Source organism: Lactuca sativa, chromosome 1, assembly GCF_002870075.4.
Source record: "Lactuca sativa cultivar Salinas chromosome 1, Lsat_Salinas_v11, whole genome shotgun sequence".
Classification (NCBI taxonomy): domain Eukaryota; kingdom Viridiplantae; phylum Streptophyta; class Magnoliopsida; order Asterales; family Asteraceae; genus Lactuca; species Lactuca sativa.
In genome coordinates this window covers 46,595,466-46,611,844 of record NC_056623.2, presented here as the reverse complement: position 1 = coordinate 46,611,844, position 16,379 = coordinate 46,595,466, and the positions used below count along the sequence as shown (strand labels likewise).

Below are 16,379 nucleotides of genomic sequence, written 5' to 3'. Positions count from 1 at the left end.
CACGAGTCGCGGTCCTCTCGAGCCGTAGTGCAGCCAAAACCACACAAAACCATAGCCTCGGGACGATGTGCACGACTGAGGTGGTACAAACTGCGGCCACACCCTCTAGCCATAAGTCCTCCACAGTCCACACCAACCATCATTGAAGTCATATCAACGAAGTCATATTTGAAAATATCAAGGTGAAGATCAAACCATGTACCCATTCTTGAAGTGAGATCTAACTAAAACACCAATCTACAACGTCGGAAAATGTGTGATATCGAATATACCTAGTGAACCCCAAGACCGAACATAGCCAATAAATACGATAGAACTTGATAATACATTTAAGATGAATATGTCAAGTCTTAGAACATAATTCTCTTATCGTATACAACTAAACAAGAATTATGTCTTGTGTATTTTTCTAATAAAATAATTATATACTCAAGCTTGACATAGAGATGGCAAAAAAACCCGTACCCAACGGGTACCCGAAACCCTAACGCGGGTTGACCGGGGATGGGGACGAGGATGGGTATTACCCGAATATAAAAAGTGGGGATGGTTTTACCTGTCGGGTACCCATACCCGTACCTGAAACCGGCCCCGATGGGTACCCGATATATATATATATATATATATATATATATATATATATATATATATATATATATATATATATATATATATGTGTGTGTGTGTGTGTGTGTTTTTATTTTTAATAATGCATAACAAATGTTCATTAGAATAAATAAGGTTTTCTAACAATCAAACGTATAGTTTTGGGAAGACTTTTTATGTCTTTTTTTACAAATAATGATTTAATTTGTAATCTTGAATGTTATTGTTCGTGTTTGAAAACATTCAGTGATTATGATGTTTTATATTAGTTCTGTTAGTTTTTGTTTGTTGGTTAGTATATAATTATGAGTTATTTTTCATAAAAGTTCAAAACTTTGTAACGGGGAAAAATCCCCGATTACCCATTAGAGATGGGGATGGGGATAGATTTTTAATCCCCGATGGGGATGAGGTCGGGTATGAGGATGAGGATGGGGAACACGAAACCCGGTATACCCGTACCCATTGTCATCCCTAGCTCGACACATGACCAACCTAATGGGTATTCAGTTCAAAAAATAAAAAATAAAAGAAAAAGCTTTTTATTTATCGACAAAATATGAAAATTAAATTCTTTAACGAATAGACAATAATTTAATGAATGGCAACACATTTTGGAAATTCGCGTTTTACTAGTATTTCGGTATTCTGCGTTTCTTCGTAGAGTCGTTCTCCTACTGTATCCCCAAATATCAATTGCCCTTTCAAAAACCCTATTATCGTCTTCGATTACCATTCAATTTTTCAGGATTTTGAACATTCTCGTTGTATATCAATTTTATATCCGTAGATACGATCCACTATAGATTGGATCATCAAAACGCATGATAAGTACTTGAATAATTCAGGTAATTTTTCTGTTTCTCATTCTATATGTTTCAACTATTCTTATTTGCATTAGATTTTTTCTCGGATGAATATGAAATTATACTCATCTGAATCGAGTTGAGTATCAGTATATGCTTGATCTCGATGCTGATTCACCCATAAAGGTTAATTCCTTGCTGCTTGGGTCGTAATTGTTCTTTAAATCTCTAATGTGTTTGATCGGATTCAACTGCTCGTTTGATCTTGGTTTTCTCCATGTCTAAATGATGATACTACTATTTCTTTTCCTTCAAAACGATTGATCTATTAAGCGTTCAATCATATAGGGCGCCTTTGTGAAGAACTGGCGCTAGCATCTCAAACAAATTTCTATTAGCTTAATCTGCTGTAAAACTCTTGACGACAGATCTGTAAACGAATGCTTGTGTGATTGATAGCTTCTCAAAGTAAAGATGGTGAAGCTGACAATGATTGCCCGTGTCACTGATGGCCTTCCTCTGGCTGAAGGACTGGATGATGGGCGTGATATGCAGGATGCAGAGTTCTACAAACAGCAAGTCAAGGCATTGTTCAAGAACCTTTCAAGGGGACAAAACGAAGCCTCAAGAATGTCTATCGAAACTGGCCCTTATGTTTTCCAGTATCCTTCATTTACTTTAAACTTGATTTCTCCTTTCTACTTTCAAATTGTCCCTTACCTTAACCTAGTTTTATCAGCTATATAATTGAAGGGCGAGTATGTTATTTGACAATGTGTGATCGTGCTTATCCAAAGAAACTTGCCTTCCAATATCTTGAAGATCTAAAGAACGAGTTTGAACGAGGTTATGAAAATCAAATTGAAACTGCTGCAAGACCATATGCCTTCATTAAATTTGGTAACCATTACCTGTTTTATATTTCATTTACAAGTAATCCCTTTATGTTAACTAACACTTTGTTCTTCCATTTGTTGAATAGATACATTTATACAGAGGACTAAGAAACTGTATCAGGACACAAGAACTCAGAGGAACATTTCTAAGTTGAATGATGAACTCTATGAAGTTCACCAGATTATGACTCGTAATGTGCAGGAAGTTCTTGGTGTTGGTGAAAAATTGGACCGTAAGTTTTTTCTCTTTAGCCTTGATTTTTAGGGTTCTTAGTTGAAAAATCTATTATTTCTTGTTCTAAATTAGATTTGTTGAATCATAAACTGCAGAGGTGAGTCAAATGTCAAGCCGTTTAACATCAGATACTCGTGTATATGCTGATAAAGCAAGAGACTTAAATCGACAGGTTGGTTATAGTTTGATGAGATCTTGATTCTTGAATAATATAATTTTGGGGTGTAAATGTTAACACCTTCTGTTTTGTGTGTGTGTGTGTGTGTGTAGGCTTTGATCAAGAAGTGGGCACCTGTTGCAATTGTCCTTGGAGTTGTTATCGTACTGTTCTGGCTCAAAGGGAAGATATGGTGATAATTCATGGCATTGGCATGGAAATGTTCTTCCATTTTTAATTAGTTCCATTTACAGAGGGGTTTTAAGTTAATTTCTGCTGCTTATCCATTTGCACCTTAGAATGGAATTTTTTTGTTTTTACATTTCACCGACAAGTATTTACTTTTGCATAGGTTTTTACATGAATTTGTTCTTATATAATGTTTTTTTTATCAAACTCTTTTAAATTTATTCTCAACATATCCCTTCTATTTAACAGTAAGTATTAAATACTATATAATTGCAACAAAAGCAAAGCAAACATGAAAACAATCCAAACTTTATTTATAGTATATTGAACCAAGCATTCGAGTTATTATCATTTTGACCTACAAATGTACTTGTCAAAAAGTTGCATAGCTTTTTACAAATCCATCCTACCACTCGTATGAGGGTGATGTGGCATTCCAATAGACGGAGGTGGCAAAGCAAGTGATTGTAAATGCAACTGGTTCATATACGGGTTCCTTTGCATAGAATTCATACCAATACCATGACGACCCATCACTGGAAAACCATTGATATTACCAGATTGCCCTCCAGTAACATGTGTTTTAGTTTCGAGTATCATCCTGTTAGCCATGATAGCAGCAGCCTGTTCTTGTGTTAGTTGCCCCATTCCCATCATCATCATCATCATCTTCTTCTGATTTTGAGCTTGTTGCTGTTGGTGTAAAATCTGAAGTTGTGGTGGCAACCCCTTATAATCACCTAAGTGGTGAATGTTTGAATTCAAATGAGGCACTGGATTTGATGATATTTGGAGGTGTTGTTGATGATAAAGAGATGATTGTTGTTCAGATTCAAGAATTGGATGAATCTCAGTTTTGACCAACAGTCCAGGACTAGTGTTGGGTTGACCACCCTGGACATGGTCACCTTCTACATGATGACCTTCACGTAACATCTGCATCAACAAATTTATAAACAATTTGCGTAAATTCTAAAGAAAAATTATTATGAGTTGCATATATCTATTATGGGTAGAAACATGTAAGCACGTTGCTATTTTATAAAAATGTCATGAACTCGATGACATACATACCTGAGAGCAGAACTCGGCTGCAAACAAGTCTGCAGTATGCTGTTGTAACTCAGAATGATGTCAATTAAATAAAATTTAAAACCAAAAAAAAAAGAAATTACTCACTGTATTTGGAAGTGTATGAAGAAGTGATTCTTCTGCCAAGTCATCAGAATCATCGAGCTCACCATAATGCACTGCGACAGTGCCACAACTTGTTTTTTGGGATAACATTAGTCTAGTTCTCAACTTGGGAACCAATCCACATTCTGAATAAATAAATAAATGATGAACAAATCATATAATAATTAAGGGCTACTACTTAAGTAAAAAATTTGTAGTAACCTTGTGACACATAACCAGCCTTCACGAACTTCAAAACCCTAGTCTTGCAAACGTTCATGCTCCCACCCACAAGTGACATGGACAGCGGCATTCTACATGTTTCATCTTTCAAACTGTTGTCGTTATCATCATCATTCAAAAGACAATCAAACAGCTGTGGAATAGAAAAACTTGTACTTCTTTTGTATCCATCCATATTCTTCTTTTTTCTATTGGGCCCAACCCTGAAACAGTAGCAATACATCAAATATATATATATAATTCAGAGACAGAAAAACCACTTAACCAGTGATACCTTGCACCCAACATCTGGAGTTTGGAAAACCTATCAAACACACTTTTATCAATCTCTTTTCCAACATTAAAAGAAAACCCTACTCCACTTATTGCCACCACTTGTCCATGGTGGTGCCGCTGCGTGCCGCCAACTGGCTCTTGTTTCACAGGCATGTTTTTCCAGCGGGATTCAGGTGCATTAATATCATCCATGTGTGATGATATCCGTTGTTTTTTATTGGTATAAACAGATGTATGATTTGACTTTGAACTAGCTCTCTTATTTACATTCCCCATGGAAGACAACTTGCCATCTTCATTTCCCTTCTGACCATGAACAGGAGGCATAATCAAGCTTAAACTATCACTGGTTTTGGGCCTCTTTTCTGGAACATTCACATTATCAAGCTTCCCCTGTATCTGATTCTCAGATACAGTAACAACTTCATCTCTCTTCTTTCTTATATCAGGAATATTCAGATTTAGCTTTAAGGAAGTTGGCTCCTTACAGAGTCTGTTTAAGTTTGGAGTCGGGTCTAGACAAAGTATTGGTTTTAGGGCTTTTAATATCCGCGACTCCGCTTCCTGGAATCCAATTTTGAATTAAATGTTAGATTCTCGCGTATTTCTTTTAAAGAAATTGGTAAGTGTATCGAATGTTTACCAATAAATCACCATATGTCCAAGAACTATCAGAAAACTGATCCATATCTTTCACCACATTATTCAATGACATCTTAAGAGATACTTTGGTAATACATGGAGTAACAACTGTAGAAAGACCATTAACTCCTTGTTCACGGTAGTCTCGCACCTTCAATAATTCATACTTTCAGAAAAAATGGAAACTTTTTTTAAATAAAAAAAAAAAAGTATGAATTATGATTACTTGCCTCGCACACAACTGCTCCATTACTGAATTTGAAAGGTATATCATCCAAAAAATATGCAGGAAGTCTACCACATTCGATTGCCTTCAAGTATACAAGAGAAGTAATTAATGAAAGGAATGAAAGGAAAAGTTACTTCAATATGAATACAGTTAAAACAAAATACTTACTGCAAACAGATTTTCAGATGTCCTATCATAAGGGAACAAAAGCTTTGGGTCATTTTGTATAGCATTTTGATGGACAATGTTACCCTAAAAGTACATGCAGAAAGGAGTTAGTAGTAAATGGAATGTAATATAAGTTAAAGATTCCAAAACAAACCTCAGATGGGTTTTTGATTGTATATCCATCTGGGAAGATGTTTAATATAAAGGATACTTCTGCATCTAAGAAACATAAAATGGAAATTTAGAGAAACATATCCGCAAAGGGAAATAGTTTTAAAGAAAGAATGCAAGTAAATATTTCATGATGCCAAAATACCTAAAATTCCAGCAATATCGTCATCATCCTCGGTGTCATCAACCTGTATAAAGAATAATGTAGCTTTCATTATTGATCTTTCACAAAATTGTTTGAATTGCAAAATTATAAATGGTGGAACGCATACTACTATCATGTATAAACTTTCTAATAATCCATCAATTTTGCTAGATCGTAACGTATAAGCATGTCAGTGAGAAGGGAGTTTTACTGAAATTCATGCACGCAAGATATATTACTATATTCTATACAATCTATTCAAACAAAATAGATACTAGATACTTGGAGCAATTCATACGTCCAATGATTCAAATCGATTAAATGTCTCTATACTAATAAATTTTGGGCAAAAACCTCTGTGGGACAGAGTACAATATAACACAAACCAGTTACGATCCTCTCTAAATGAACGTTAACTGATACTTAATTTAACCAGGGAAAGAATAATCTATATACCGATCTCTTTCGCGTACTAGGGGGTTGAATATGAGGAAGTTGAGGAGGAGCATCAACTTTGTGGTTGTCATCTAGAGCAGAAGAAGGGGATTCAGGTTTGGGTTTTAGGCGAAATCGGGTACCTTTCTTTGACACCTTGAAAGAAACCGCCATTGTAATACGGAAATTGGAGGGGAAAAAACTATATTGGTCAGTTGTGATCGGAGTGTTTCACAAATGGATCGATAAACCCCGGCGATGAAAACCGTATGAGGGTTCGTAATTACAACATCGTCGCCATAGATGGCGGAAAGGTCCGAGATTTAAATTTGATGGGCGATTTGGGGTTTTTGAAAGGAGCGAGTGATGCAACTAATGTTTGGATTTTAGAGTTGGATTCTGCATGTATTTTCTTCACCCCTTCGCCCCCAAGTTTCATACTTATCCCACGACCAATAAAATTAAAAATAAACAAATAAAACATATATCTATTATTTTAATATAAAGTAAATTACATAAATAGTCCTTTAGCTTTACAGTTTTTTTCTAAAAAGATCCTTATGAAACTTTTTTTTTCCTAAGATGGTTCCTAATGAGCTAATCTTGCACACAAATGGTCCTTATGACTAACACCGTTAACAAATTCTATTTAGTGATCGTAAATTATGAAAATACCCTTTGTTTTTTTGCACATAAATGATCTCTCTCTCTCTCTCTCTCTCTCTCTCTTTCGCTCTCTCTCTCTCACACACACACACATACACATGCATACACACAAACCCGTTTGAAGATCAGTTCATTGCCTAACCAAATTCCCTTTCAGCAAAACTAATATTTGCATGTGTCAACTGAACATCACCATTCTAGGCAACTTCATAATTAATCTCTTATCTCTCACTTTTAATAATTTCTCCAAAATGCTTGCAAGATCTGATATAGGAACAAGTGACGTATTCCCCAAATTGAAAACCCTTGGTTGTGCAAGTCATTTCTTCTTCCCTCCACTTCTTGTACTCAAGAACAGATGAAGAAATCAACACCTATTACATAAATTAGAAATCTGAAATCAAAACATATGTTGGAGTAGTGTTCTAAAACCTGAACCGTGAGGCAAAAAAACTATAGAGTTGAGTGTTGTCTTGTCGACTATCTGGACTCAACTTCATTACCACCCTCCTCCATATTTCACCGGACCTTTTCATCTCACCACGGGAGTCCACCATCTTCGCCATACTCTCTCTCTCTCTCTCTCTCTCTATCTCTCTCTCTCTCTCATATGTTTCTCCCTAACCCTAGATCAGTTTTCCTTCTTCCATGTTATTGTAACTGCTTAGTGTTTATAGTAGTAACCAGAGAATTTTTGGCAAAAGGAAGAGTGGTGACGGTGGAGGTTGTTCAACAAGGGATTGGTAACAAGATAGTTGCAGCAACGACTTAGTGATAGTGACAATGCATTGTAGAAAAAAGAAAACGAAAACAGATAATAAAAAGAATATGAAGCATATGTGTGTGTGAAACCCGTGAAATCGTCATCGAACGAACCTTCGATATTGTCACTTCCGTCGGACCTACTTTCATATCCATCTCCTTTAACCCCTGAAATTTGAGCTTGAAAATCGGACCTTGAAATCCCTCCTGATTTCAATCGAAACTAGATCAATCCAAACACATATATAAACACATATCCAAAACACCTTTATTTTTTTCCTACCAACACCATCATTGATTCCAAACTGAAATTGTCACTCCTAGTTTTCGATTTTGATATCATTGTCATCCTTCTTTCATGAGCGCTCATCTTCATGTTCATTCTTCTCACTTCCATAATAATACTTGACTTTATCCTGATGTGATCGATCAACATTCTCTACAGGAAAGGGTTATAATTTATAGATAAAGAAATAGCTTCGAAAAGTCAATAGCTTTTACATGTATGGCCAACTCAAGGAGGAGGAAGAAGAAGAAGAAGAAGAAGAAGAAGAAGAAGAAGAAGAAGAAGAAGAAGAAGAAGAAGAAGAAGAAGAGAGAGAGAGAGAGAGAGAGAGAGAGAGAGAGAGGTATGGTGGATGGGCCAAACTTTTTCTTAAAAAAATAAATAATTAAATAAAAACAAAGGACATTTTCGTCTTTTCACATACAGTTAACAAAATATGTTAACCAAGTTAGTCGTAAGTGTCATTTATGTGCAACGTTTGCTTTGTAAGGATCATCTCACGAAAAAAAAATCCGTAAGGACCATTTTAGAGAAAAACTGTAAAGTTAAAGGACCTTTCATATAATTTACTCTTTAATATATAAAATAATTTATTTTTAATTTTGTTATGTTATAGAAATACAACAATTATAATATGTAATTTAATACCACTTTTAAGTTCATTTTAAAGCTCCCAATAAGATTTTTATAATGATATTTGTTATAAATTTAATCTTTATTTTTTTGTTAAATTATAACATTTCACGTGTAAAAGTAAAAAGAAGTTTGGTGTTTTGACGTGAAAAAGAAGAGTATAACACCATTTTTATGTGTTACTATCTATCGAGTATTGACATTAATTGAAAAAGATATTCGTTTTGAAATATAGTTGGAATCGATTTTAACACCAAAACATAATATATTCCTTTGTATCAGTTTGATTTGGCCCAATAAAAATAAATAAATAATACATTAGTTTAATGACTTTTATCAATACTATAAAGATTAATAATTCGACTGAATTGGTTTGCAAAAATGTTTAACCGAATTTATCAATCGTACTTCAAACGATCAAACAAAGACATGTGGCATCTAGACTTGACAATGGAGCGGGATTAGACTCCGATCCGTTCCAAACACGTGCAAAATTAATGGGTTTGGATCATATTTTATATTTGTTTACCCGTTAACCCTTTTATTAAAAAGGTTGGATATGGATCATTATCGATCTGGTCCATTTATGACCTGGCTCATCTAAAATTTTGAAATATAAATTTATTATTTATAAGTTATAATACATTTATCAATCTTCATGTTCAAGAGTCGAGGAGTTAGACTGCTAAAGTTCCACCTCAATTTTTCTTCCTAATCCAAACGGTTGATTGCAGTCGACTCCCAATATAATCGACTCTATAATCTTTGAATTTGACTGTGAAATCAATATTCCACAATCAAGACTCAAGAGAAACAAATAAAAATGCTTCAATCAAGATTCAAGAACAAGAAGAAAATGTTGCAATTGAGTAAGCAGCATTAATTCCACAATCCACAATCAGGTTTGTTTTCTAACATTCTAATATAATCAACTCTGGAATATTTGAAATCGATTCCAATTGTTTGTTATGTATTAAAATTGACTCCAATAAAGTATAGTTGTAATTGAAGTTTATTGTGGAATGAATATTGTTTGGTTTTAGTGATCATGTTGTATGTGTTTTAATGCATAATTATAGCCTAAACTTAATATTGTAAATGGGTTGGGTAAAAATGTTGAAATGCGTTGATCCAGTGAATAAGGGTATGGATTTAATCATTCAAAACCCTGCGGGTTACGAATCGGGTTTGGATCATCAATTGAAAAGTGTTTAACGGTTTTGGATCAAGGCCGCTCCGCTCCAAACCCTCTCTATTGTCAGGTCTAGTGGCCTCTACTTGATATTATTGAATTCTTAAGGATGAGTGGATCCCAAAATAATAAGTACAACCCAATTTGCCGGACATTTTGTTGTTTACTTAATGATAATGAATATGGTTTAAATCTAGATTAAAACAGTTATAGTACGACACACAATAGATGTGTAAGGCTTCTTCATTTATGGCTTGAGGGAATATTTGGTACATAATTAATTGTTTCCATTGTCGATTCGTCATCAGTAAGGTTATGGATTATATATGATGCAATCTAGGATCAAATCATCATGTCTTAATGTTGGATGTGTATCATTATTAGTCATCACACGTGGTGTTAGATTTGGATCATTCATTAGGTCTTAGTGCTATATCTAGATTTGGTTTCAGGGTGTAATGATTGCTAGTGAATTCTTGTCTTAAATCCTGGTCAGAATCATAAAAAAAGATCGTTAGAACCGCTGCAAAGCATGTGCCCCGAGAGCGAGCGCTTACAATCAAGTCAAATTAATATGGAATAAAAAGATGGATTCTCCAGGTTGGAAAGAACCATCTTGGTTTAAAGAGGGTGTATGTATGAGGGAGAGAAAAGAATAAAGTATAGAGATGGAGATCCCTCCACATGGTAAAGAGAGGGCTTTATTTATAAGGCAAAACAATGAGGAGACTATAAAGGGTTGAACAACTCATCCATTTTTGTGCTACTCGATTATTGTTGCTCTCCTCGACAAGTGTTGCTCTTTTCGGAAAATGTTGTCTTGTTTGATCAGTGATGTTCATCGTGGCAAGTTCAACCACGTTGGTTGGGTTAAACTAATAGACCAAAAAAAATGTTATTTAATAAGGACTTTTAAACTCCTTTTTGTTTAGCTTTTAAAAAAGAGTTTTCAAGAAGTAACAAATTGTGACTTTTTTAAATGACTTATAACTTATTAGGATAAAAAAAACAAACAAAAGAAAATGTACAGCCAAACACGTTTTTAACTTATTGCCTTATTGGCTTTTGCTACTAAAAAACTAATTCAAATATTTTTTTAAAAACTCATTTGCCCACATTCATAAGTCAATAAGTTCTTTTTGGCAAAAGTCATTTTCAACTTCAAAATAAAATCTCAAACACTCTCTTACTCATGACCTAACCAAGGTGATTAAACTTGTCAAGTCTAATCACCTTGGTGTTAGATCCATTAGTAGGACCTTGGTGTTAGGTCCATTAACATAACCTAACTAAGGTGATTGAACTTGCTAAGCTGAATATGACATGTGTTGAGCCGAGCAAAGCAACACCTGCCAAGCACTAGCCGAGCGACATAATGTTTGGCTAAGTTGGACAACACTTTATGGTCTTCTCTTTGTTCCTTCATTAGCTATAAATAAAGCCCTCCCTCCGCCGTGTAGAGGGATCTCTAATCTCCAAACTTTAGCCCTTTCTCTCCTTCACACATACATTCTCTCTAGACCATGATGGTTCTCTCTAGCTAGGAGAAACCATCTCCTTATTCCATACCGATTTGACTTCATCATTGGAACCTATTCCTGGGGCACATGTTCCAGGGCAATTCTAACGATTTTTTTTGTGATTGAGACTAGGATTCAAGAGGGAAACTTACTAGCAATAATTACACCACAGAACAAATCTAGATCTAGCCCCAAGCTCTGATGATTGATCTACTAACCTGAGATCTAACACCAGAACCTGATGGCTAATCCTGATCTAAAGCCAGCACTAAGTGTCAGATGGCCAGATCCTAGATTGCATCGATCTAAAAAGATGGTTAACAATAACTGTAAATTACCATGCTATTCCATGGACTTTTTGCTAATTCTAAATATGCAGTGGTAATTTAAAGAGTTTGTTTTTTGCATCCAACTTCCAAAATCTATTATTTTTTTAGCATGAGATGCATTGCTATGATAGCAGGAATACAACAAATGAAGCTGCAGTAGTAATGGCATTTTGGTCATTTCAACCATAAATGTATAACCACAGTTTAGTTAGGTTTTGACAATATAATTAGCACAAACGATGACTGATTAAACAGGTAAAATTAAACATTACATGGTATGTATCAACATAGAAATACGACAACAATCTCCCAATCAGGAGACATTTTAAAAAAAAAAAAAAGAACGCAAAGCCTCCTAAAAAACTCAAAAACAATATCTGCAAAGGCACGTGTAAAGGCCAGCGAGATTTAAAAAAAGAAAGAAAGGTCAACAGCAGTAGTGAGTGACTCACTGATAATACATGAGTTGTTGGGCGGCAGCAATGCTCTGAAAACCACCGTCATATATGGCCTGACTTGCTCCGGCAGCACCACCCATTCCCATTCCCATTCCCATTTGTTTAAAAGGATGCTGCCCCATCATAGGCGGACCATGCACCCCTCCCACACCCAATCCCATCTTACTCATCGCCAGCTGTCGCTCATACGCCAACAAATCAACCGCCGATAGCATCGGTGCAGGTGCCGGTTCTGGTAATGGATTTGAACTCGTCCCCGGAGGCGTCGGCTTGCTTCCCCATGAACACTACAAAAATCAACAAATATTATATATAATATTCGGGTATTAAATATTATTTTTTTAAAATGAAAATAAAAAAATACATACCTTAATTTGTTTACCATATAAAACGGACTGTGTGTTACCCATTTGAATAGCGAGAGCGGCCTCCCCGTGATTACTGTATCTCACAAAACCAAATCCTTTATCGCGTTGCAGTCTCACTTCCTCAATCACACCCGCACCAATCGAATGGAAATGCCGATGAAGCTCAAGCTGAGTCACCTGTAATCATTTTAATTTCAATTTATTTTGTTATTTCTTTATTCTCGTTTTGTCTCAATAATAATATAATATAATAAAATAATTACTTACTTCGGGGGCAAGGTTGCCAACAAAAACAGTTGTGTACTGTGGGTTATTCTCGGGTGCTTCACTGTTACCAAGCTCTTTACCATCCTCTGCAAAATAAGAAAATATTACTATTTATTAATTATTGATTATTATATATTTATATATAACACATTAATACCTGAAGTTCCATTAGTTAACTCGACTACACTTTTGGAGGAATCTGAAGCTTGTTTTTCATCACTAGTACCAGCACCTTTTGTGGCCCAGTTGCAGCGTATTTGCCTACTCCCAAGCCACTTACCTGAAAAGTTACATTTTTGTTTTTTGATAAATATTTAATCATGGAAGGAATTAATGTTTCTCATCAGTCTTACCGGTTAAGTCATTTATAGCACTTTGAGCATCCTAAACAGGAATCAACAAACTCAGATCATAACTTCGTTCAATACAAAACTCAAATTAAAAACTTGGAATATACAAAAATTGAAAAACTAACCTGTTGATCACGAAAAGAAACAAACCCAAAACCTCGTGAACGACCCGTTTTTTGGTCCCACATTACCCTTGCATCCCTAGAATCAACACAAACACACACAAGAAGTGTATCAGTGTGTGTGTGTGTGTGTGAGAGAGAGAGAGAGAGAGAGAGAGAGAGAGAGAGATGTGCTTACGAGCAACTAGCATAGGCAGAGAAGCAAGCAAACAGCATAGCATCTGTAACTTCAGGGCTAAGATCACCTACGAATATATTGTAGTGACCTAAAAAAAAAGTAGTAATGTTATCGTATGAATTGTCTGTTTTAGTAAGAGTAACTAGTTAGAGGTGAAAATAAGTAAAACCTGAGGTATCCTCCCTCTGGCCACTAGCATATGCCCAATTGACTTTAATAGGCTGTCCAAATCTGTGGATGAAATTGATAAGAGATAGATTTTTTGAGGTGAAAAACAGGAATTATGAAAAACTTACAGATGCCTTCCATTTAGAGATACTATAGCAAGTGCAGCTGATCTACGGTCAAAGTAGTGGATGAATCCATAAGATGACTGAGTGGTAAAAAAGAACAAGAGATGTTATTATCTGTGTAGCTAATTATATAAAACTTAAAAAGAATAAACATTATTTGTCATATTTCCCAATCCCATTTACTTTATCTTTTCTTATGAGTTTGCAGCCTTCAACAGGACCAGTGCTTGCGAAAACCTCTTGAAGAAGTGGTTCAGTAACTTGTGTATGAATATTACCCACATACCTGCATTCAAGAAATAATTTTAGCTAAAGAATCTTCCATTTATGAATAAGGCAATAACAAATTAACAATACAAGCATTGTGTACTTCAGGTGTACACTATAATGAGAGTATTACAAGGCTTTCATGCTGTTTATAGGAAAAGAAGAAAAATAAAGTACACAATTGTTTGTAAACCACTCACACACTGCGGCATGTATTTGGATCAAACCCAGGAGGCAGATTTCCGCTTGGAATTGGCTCAATCTGCAAAATGGAAAAAGTGAAAGAAAAAAAAAGTTATGATAGAAAAAGCTAAGATTTATATAAAAAAAGAAAAAAGAATCCCAGTAGCTAGAAGTAGAGAAAATCGTTTCCAGGAAATTTGAACTGGTCTTTTCAAAGTACCAAAATTCAAGGAGCATGTGAGTCATTTTGTAATAACAATCCTTGGATTATCTTTGGTATAGAATAGGAGCAGCAAAGTTCATTTCAACAGCATTAAAGGTGTTACTTATTTTAGCATAGACTAGGAGCAGTAAAGTTCATTTCAACAATGATATCTAGTGGAGCAAGCAAGAAGATTTAGCACTTATACCAAAGATGGAGAAACAAATGAGACAGTTAAAACACACTAATAGCAACTATATCAATTCCACTTTAAACAAGATGCATCATTGATGGCATGTGAAGCTGGTGGAAAAAGTGAATTACATAGTACACCCATGATGTTTACGTAATACATCATTCAACTGTCTAACAAAATGGGAATATGACTGGATATACATGGACCGATCTTTGTAGTAGGTAAACTATCATAGCCTAGCTGAATAGAAGACCAATGTAGCTTGTAATTCACATCTGACAGCCTCAATATAACAAACAATTCAAATTTTGTCATTTTCACAAAGTTATAAGAGATTGACAACATGCTCAGAAAAATTCGATTGAGAGAAAAAACGATTTGAAAATGTTACATTTCATAAAAAACCATGCAAGTAATCCGAATTCCCTAGAAATTAACGGGGCTAACAAAATTTTCCATACCCGCGATCATCAATTGATAATCAATAAACGAAATCAGAACCCTAAACTCACAACTGACGACATTTACATACAAAAACATAGCATTTGTATCTGTGAAGACACATTATAGAGTCGGAAAAATGTGCGTGCGAACCTGGGGAGGAGCTAAGAGGCCGGGATGATAAAGAGATTGTTGTTGAAGGAGAGCGTGCTGCATCAATGCTTGTTGCTGTTGTTGCTTCAGCCTCTGATGTTGCATTTTTATTCTCGAGAATTTAATCTGCTCCCCTTTGGAATCGATAAAATTGTGTAAAATTTGGGAGTTAGGGTTTCAATATAGTGAGTGGGAGAGAAAGAACAATGGAAGGCCCTCCAATAAATAAAACGGGAAGTACAAAAAGTCAAAAGTCAACACTAGAAAAATGATAGTATTTTCTTATTTTCGTGAAAGTAAAACATCATCTTATCCTCTCCTATTACCATTAAATTATTTTAAATTAAGGGTTAATCGTAAAAAGATTTTATGTTGTTTGTCTTGCAGATTGTCAATTTGAATTGGAAAAAAAATTTTGAATTTAATTTCATATTTCGTTTGGTTGACAATAAATGAAATTAGAATTAATTATAAATTATGTTTGGTTTGCAGAAAATAAAAATAAAATTCATGTAAAATGATAGAATTACTTTTTCTGTCTATTTTGTTTAATTTTACTTTATTTTCTATTTTATATGTAAAGATACATTATATAAATTATAAAAAAAGTAAAACTCGGTAGTGGCGGCGGCGACGATGGTAGTAGCGATGGTGGCAACAATGGTGGTAGTGGTGGTGGTGGTGCCAATGGTGATAGTAGTGGTGGTGGGTGATAGTAGTGATGGTGGCGGCGACGGTAGTAATGGTGGCGGTGGTGGCGATGGCGATAGTGGTAATATTTGTTGGATTAAATGTCTAAACTCATAATTATAATTGGTATGTACTTGATTTGATAGTAGCATGGTCATTTTGGGTTGCCTTCACACTGACAACTAGACGATATGAGTATTAGAGAAAGAGGCTGATTTTATTATTTAGAATAATAAATTGGTACATAAATATGATTTATTAATATATTATAATAATAGTATATTAATTAGAAATCATATTGTTAATAAGTAATTAATCAGAAATTAATTTGGCATTAATTTTGGGATTAAAGGAACAGACTGAAAGTGCAAGGGTTGTTTTGTAAATATTTAATAGTTGAGGTTTTGGGTCATTGGATCACCCTTGTTAGGGAGGGCCGAAAATCCCTA

General features: G+C 34.9%; 3 protein-coding genes across 7 annotated transcripts; 1 reads left to right on the top strand and 2 right to left on the bottom strand.

Moving 5' to 3' along the window:
- The first annotated feature begins 1,220 nt into the window (after nucleotides 1-1,220).
- Nucleotides 1,221-3,119, top strand: LOC111882384 (25.3 kDa vesicle transport protein). 3 transcript variants are annotated; one of them, XM_023878761.3, is made up of 6 exons: nucleotides 1,221-1,454; nucleotides 1,872-2,074; nucleotides 2,152-2,312; nucleotides 2,395-2,541; nucleotides 2,639-2,715; nucleotides 2,814-3,119. In XM_023878761.3, the coding sequence occupies exons 2-6, from the start codon at nucleotides 1,887-1,889 to the stop codon at nucleotides 2,895-2,897; spliced, it is 657 nt and encodes a 218-aa protein (XP_023734529.1). In that variant the 5' UTR covers nucleotides 1,221-1,454; nucleotides 1,872-1,886; the 3' UTR covers nucleotides 2,898-3,119. The 3 variants fall into 3 exon arrangements, with proteins under 3 accessions (XP_023734529.1, XP_023734521.1, XP_023734515.1); XM_023878753.3 differs by having other exon boundaries at nucleotides 1,841-2,074; XM_023878747.3 differs by having other exon boundaries at nucleotides 1,761-2,074.
- Nucleotides 3,120-3,182: 63 nt separating this feature from the next.
- On the bottom strand, nucleotides 3,183-6,825 carry LOC111882370 (protein PHYTOCHROME-DEPENDENT LATE-FLOWERING). Of its 3 annotated transcripts, none has more exons than XM_023878729.3 (11): nucleotides 6,396-6,825; nucleotides 5,940-5,982; nucleotides 5,778-5,842; nucleotides 5,624-5,707; nucleotides 5,457-5,537; nucleotides 5,228-5,377; nucleotides 4,583-5,148; nucleotides 4,288-4,511; nucleotides 4,069-4,211; nucleotides 3,964-4,002; nucleotides 3,183-3,825 (listed from the first exon to the last, which is right to left on the bottom strand). In XM_023878729.3, the coding sequence occupies exons 1-11, from the start codon at nucleotides 6,546-6,548 to the stop codon at nucleotides 3,283-3,285; spliced, it is 2,091 nt and encodes a 696-aa protein (XP_023734497.2). In that variant the 5' UTR covers nucleotides 6,549-6,825; the 3' UTR covers nucleotides 3,183-3,282. The 3 variants fall into 3 exon arrangements, with proteins under 3 accessions (XP_023734497.2, XP_023734503.2, XP_042756457.1); XM_042900523.2 differs by having other exon boundaries at nucleotides 3,655-3,825; nucleotides 3,964-3,992; XM_023878735.3 differs by lacking the exon at nucleotides 3,964-4,002.
- A 5,089-nt stretch (nucleotides 6,826-11,914) lies between these two features.
- LOC111882359 (oligouridylate-binding protein 1B) lies at nucleotides 11,915-15,448 on the bottom strand. The gene is made up of 12 exons (XM_023878722.2): nucleotides 15,241-15,448; nucleotides 14,266-14,327; nucleotides 13,982-14,084; nucleotides 13,802-13,878; nucleotides 13,675-13,736; nucleotides 13,506-13,593; nucleotides 13,331-13,406; nucleotides 13,209-13,239; nucleotides 13,013-13,135; nucleotides 12,856-12,941; nucleotides 12,589-12,765; nucleotides 11,915-12,507 (listed from the first exon to the last, which is right to left on the bottom strand). The coding sequence occupies exons 1-12, from the start codon at nucleotides 15,343-15,345 to the stop codon at nucleotides 12,211-12,213; spliced, it is 1,287 nt and encodes a 428-aa protein (XP_023734490.1). The 5' UTR covers nucleotides 15,346-15,448; the 3' UTR covers nucleotides 11,915-12,210.
- Nucleotides 15,449-16,379: the final 931 nt, after the last annotated feature.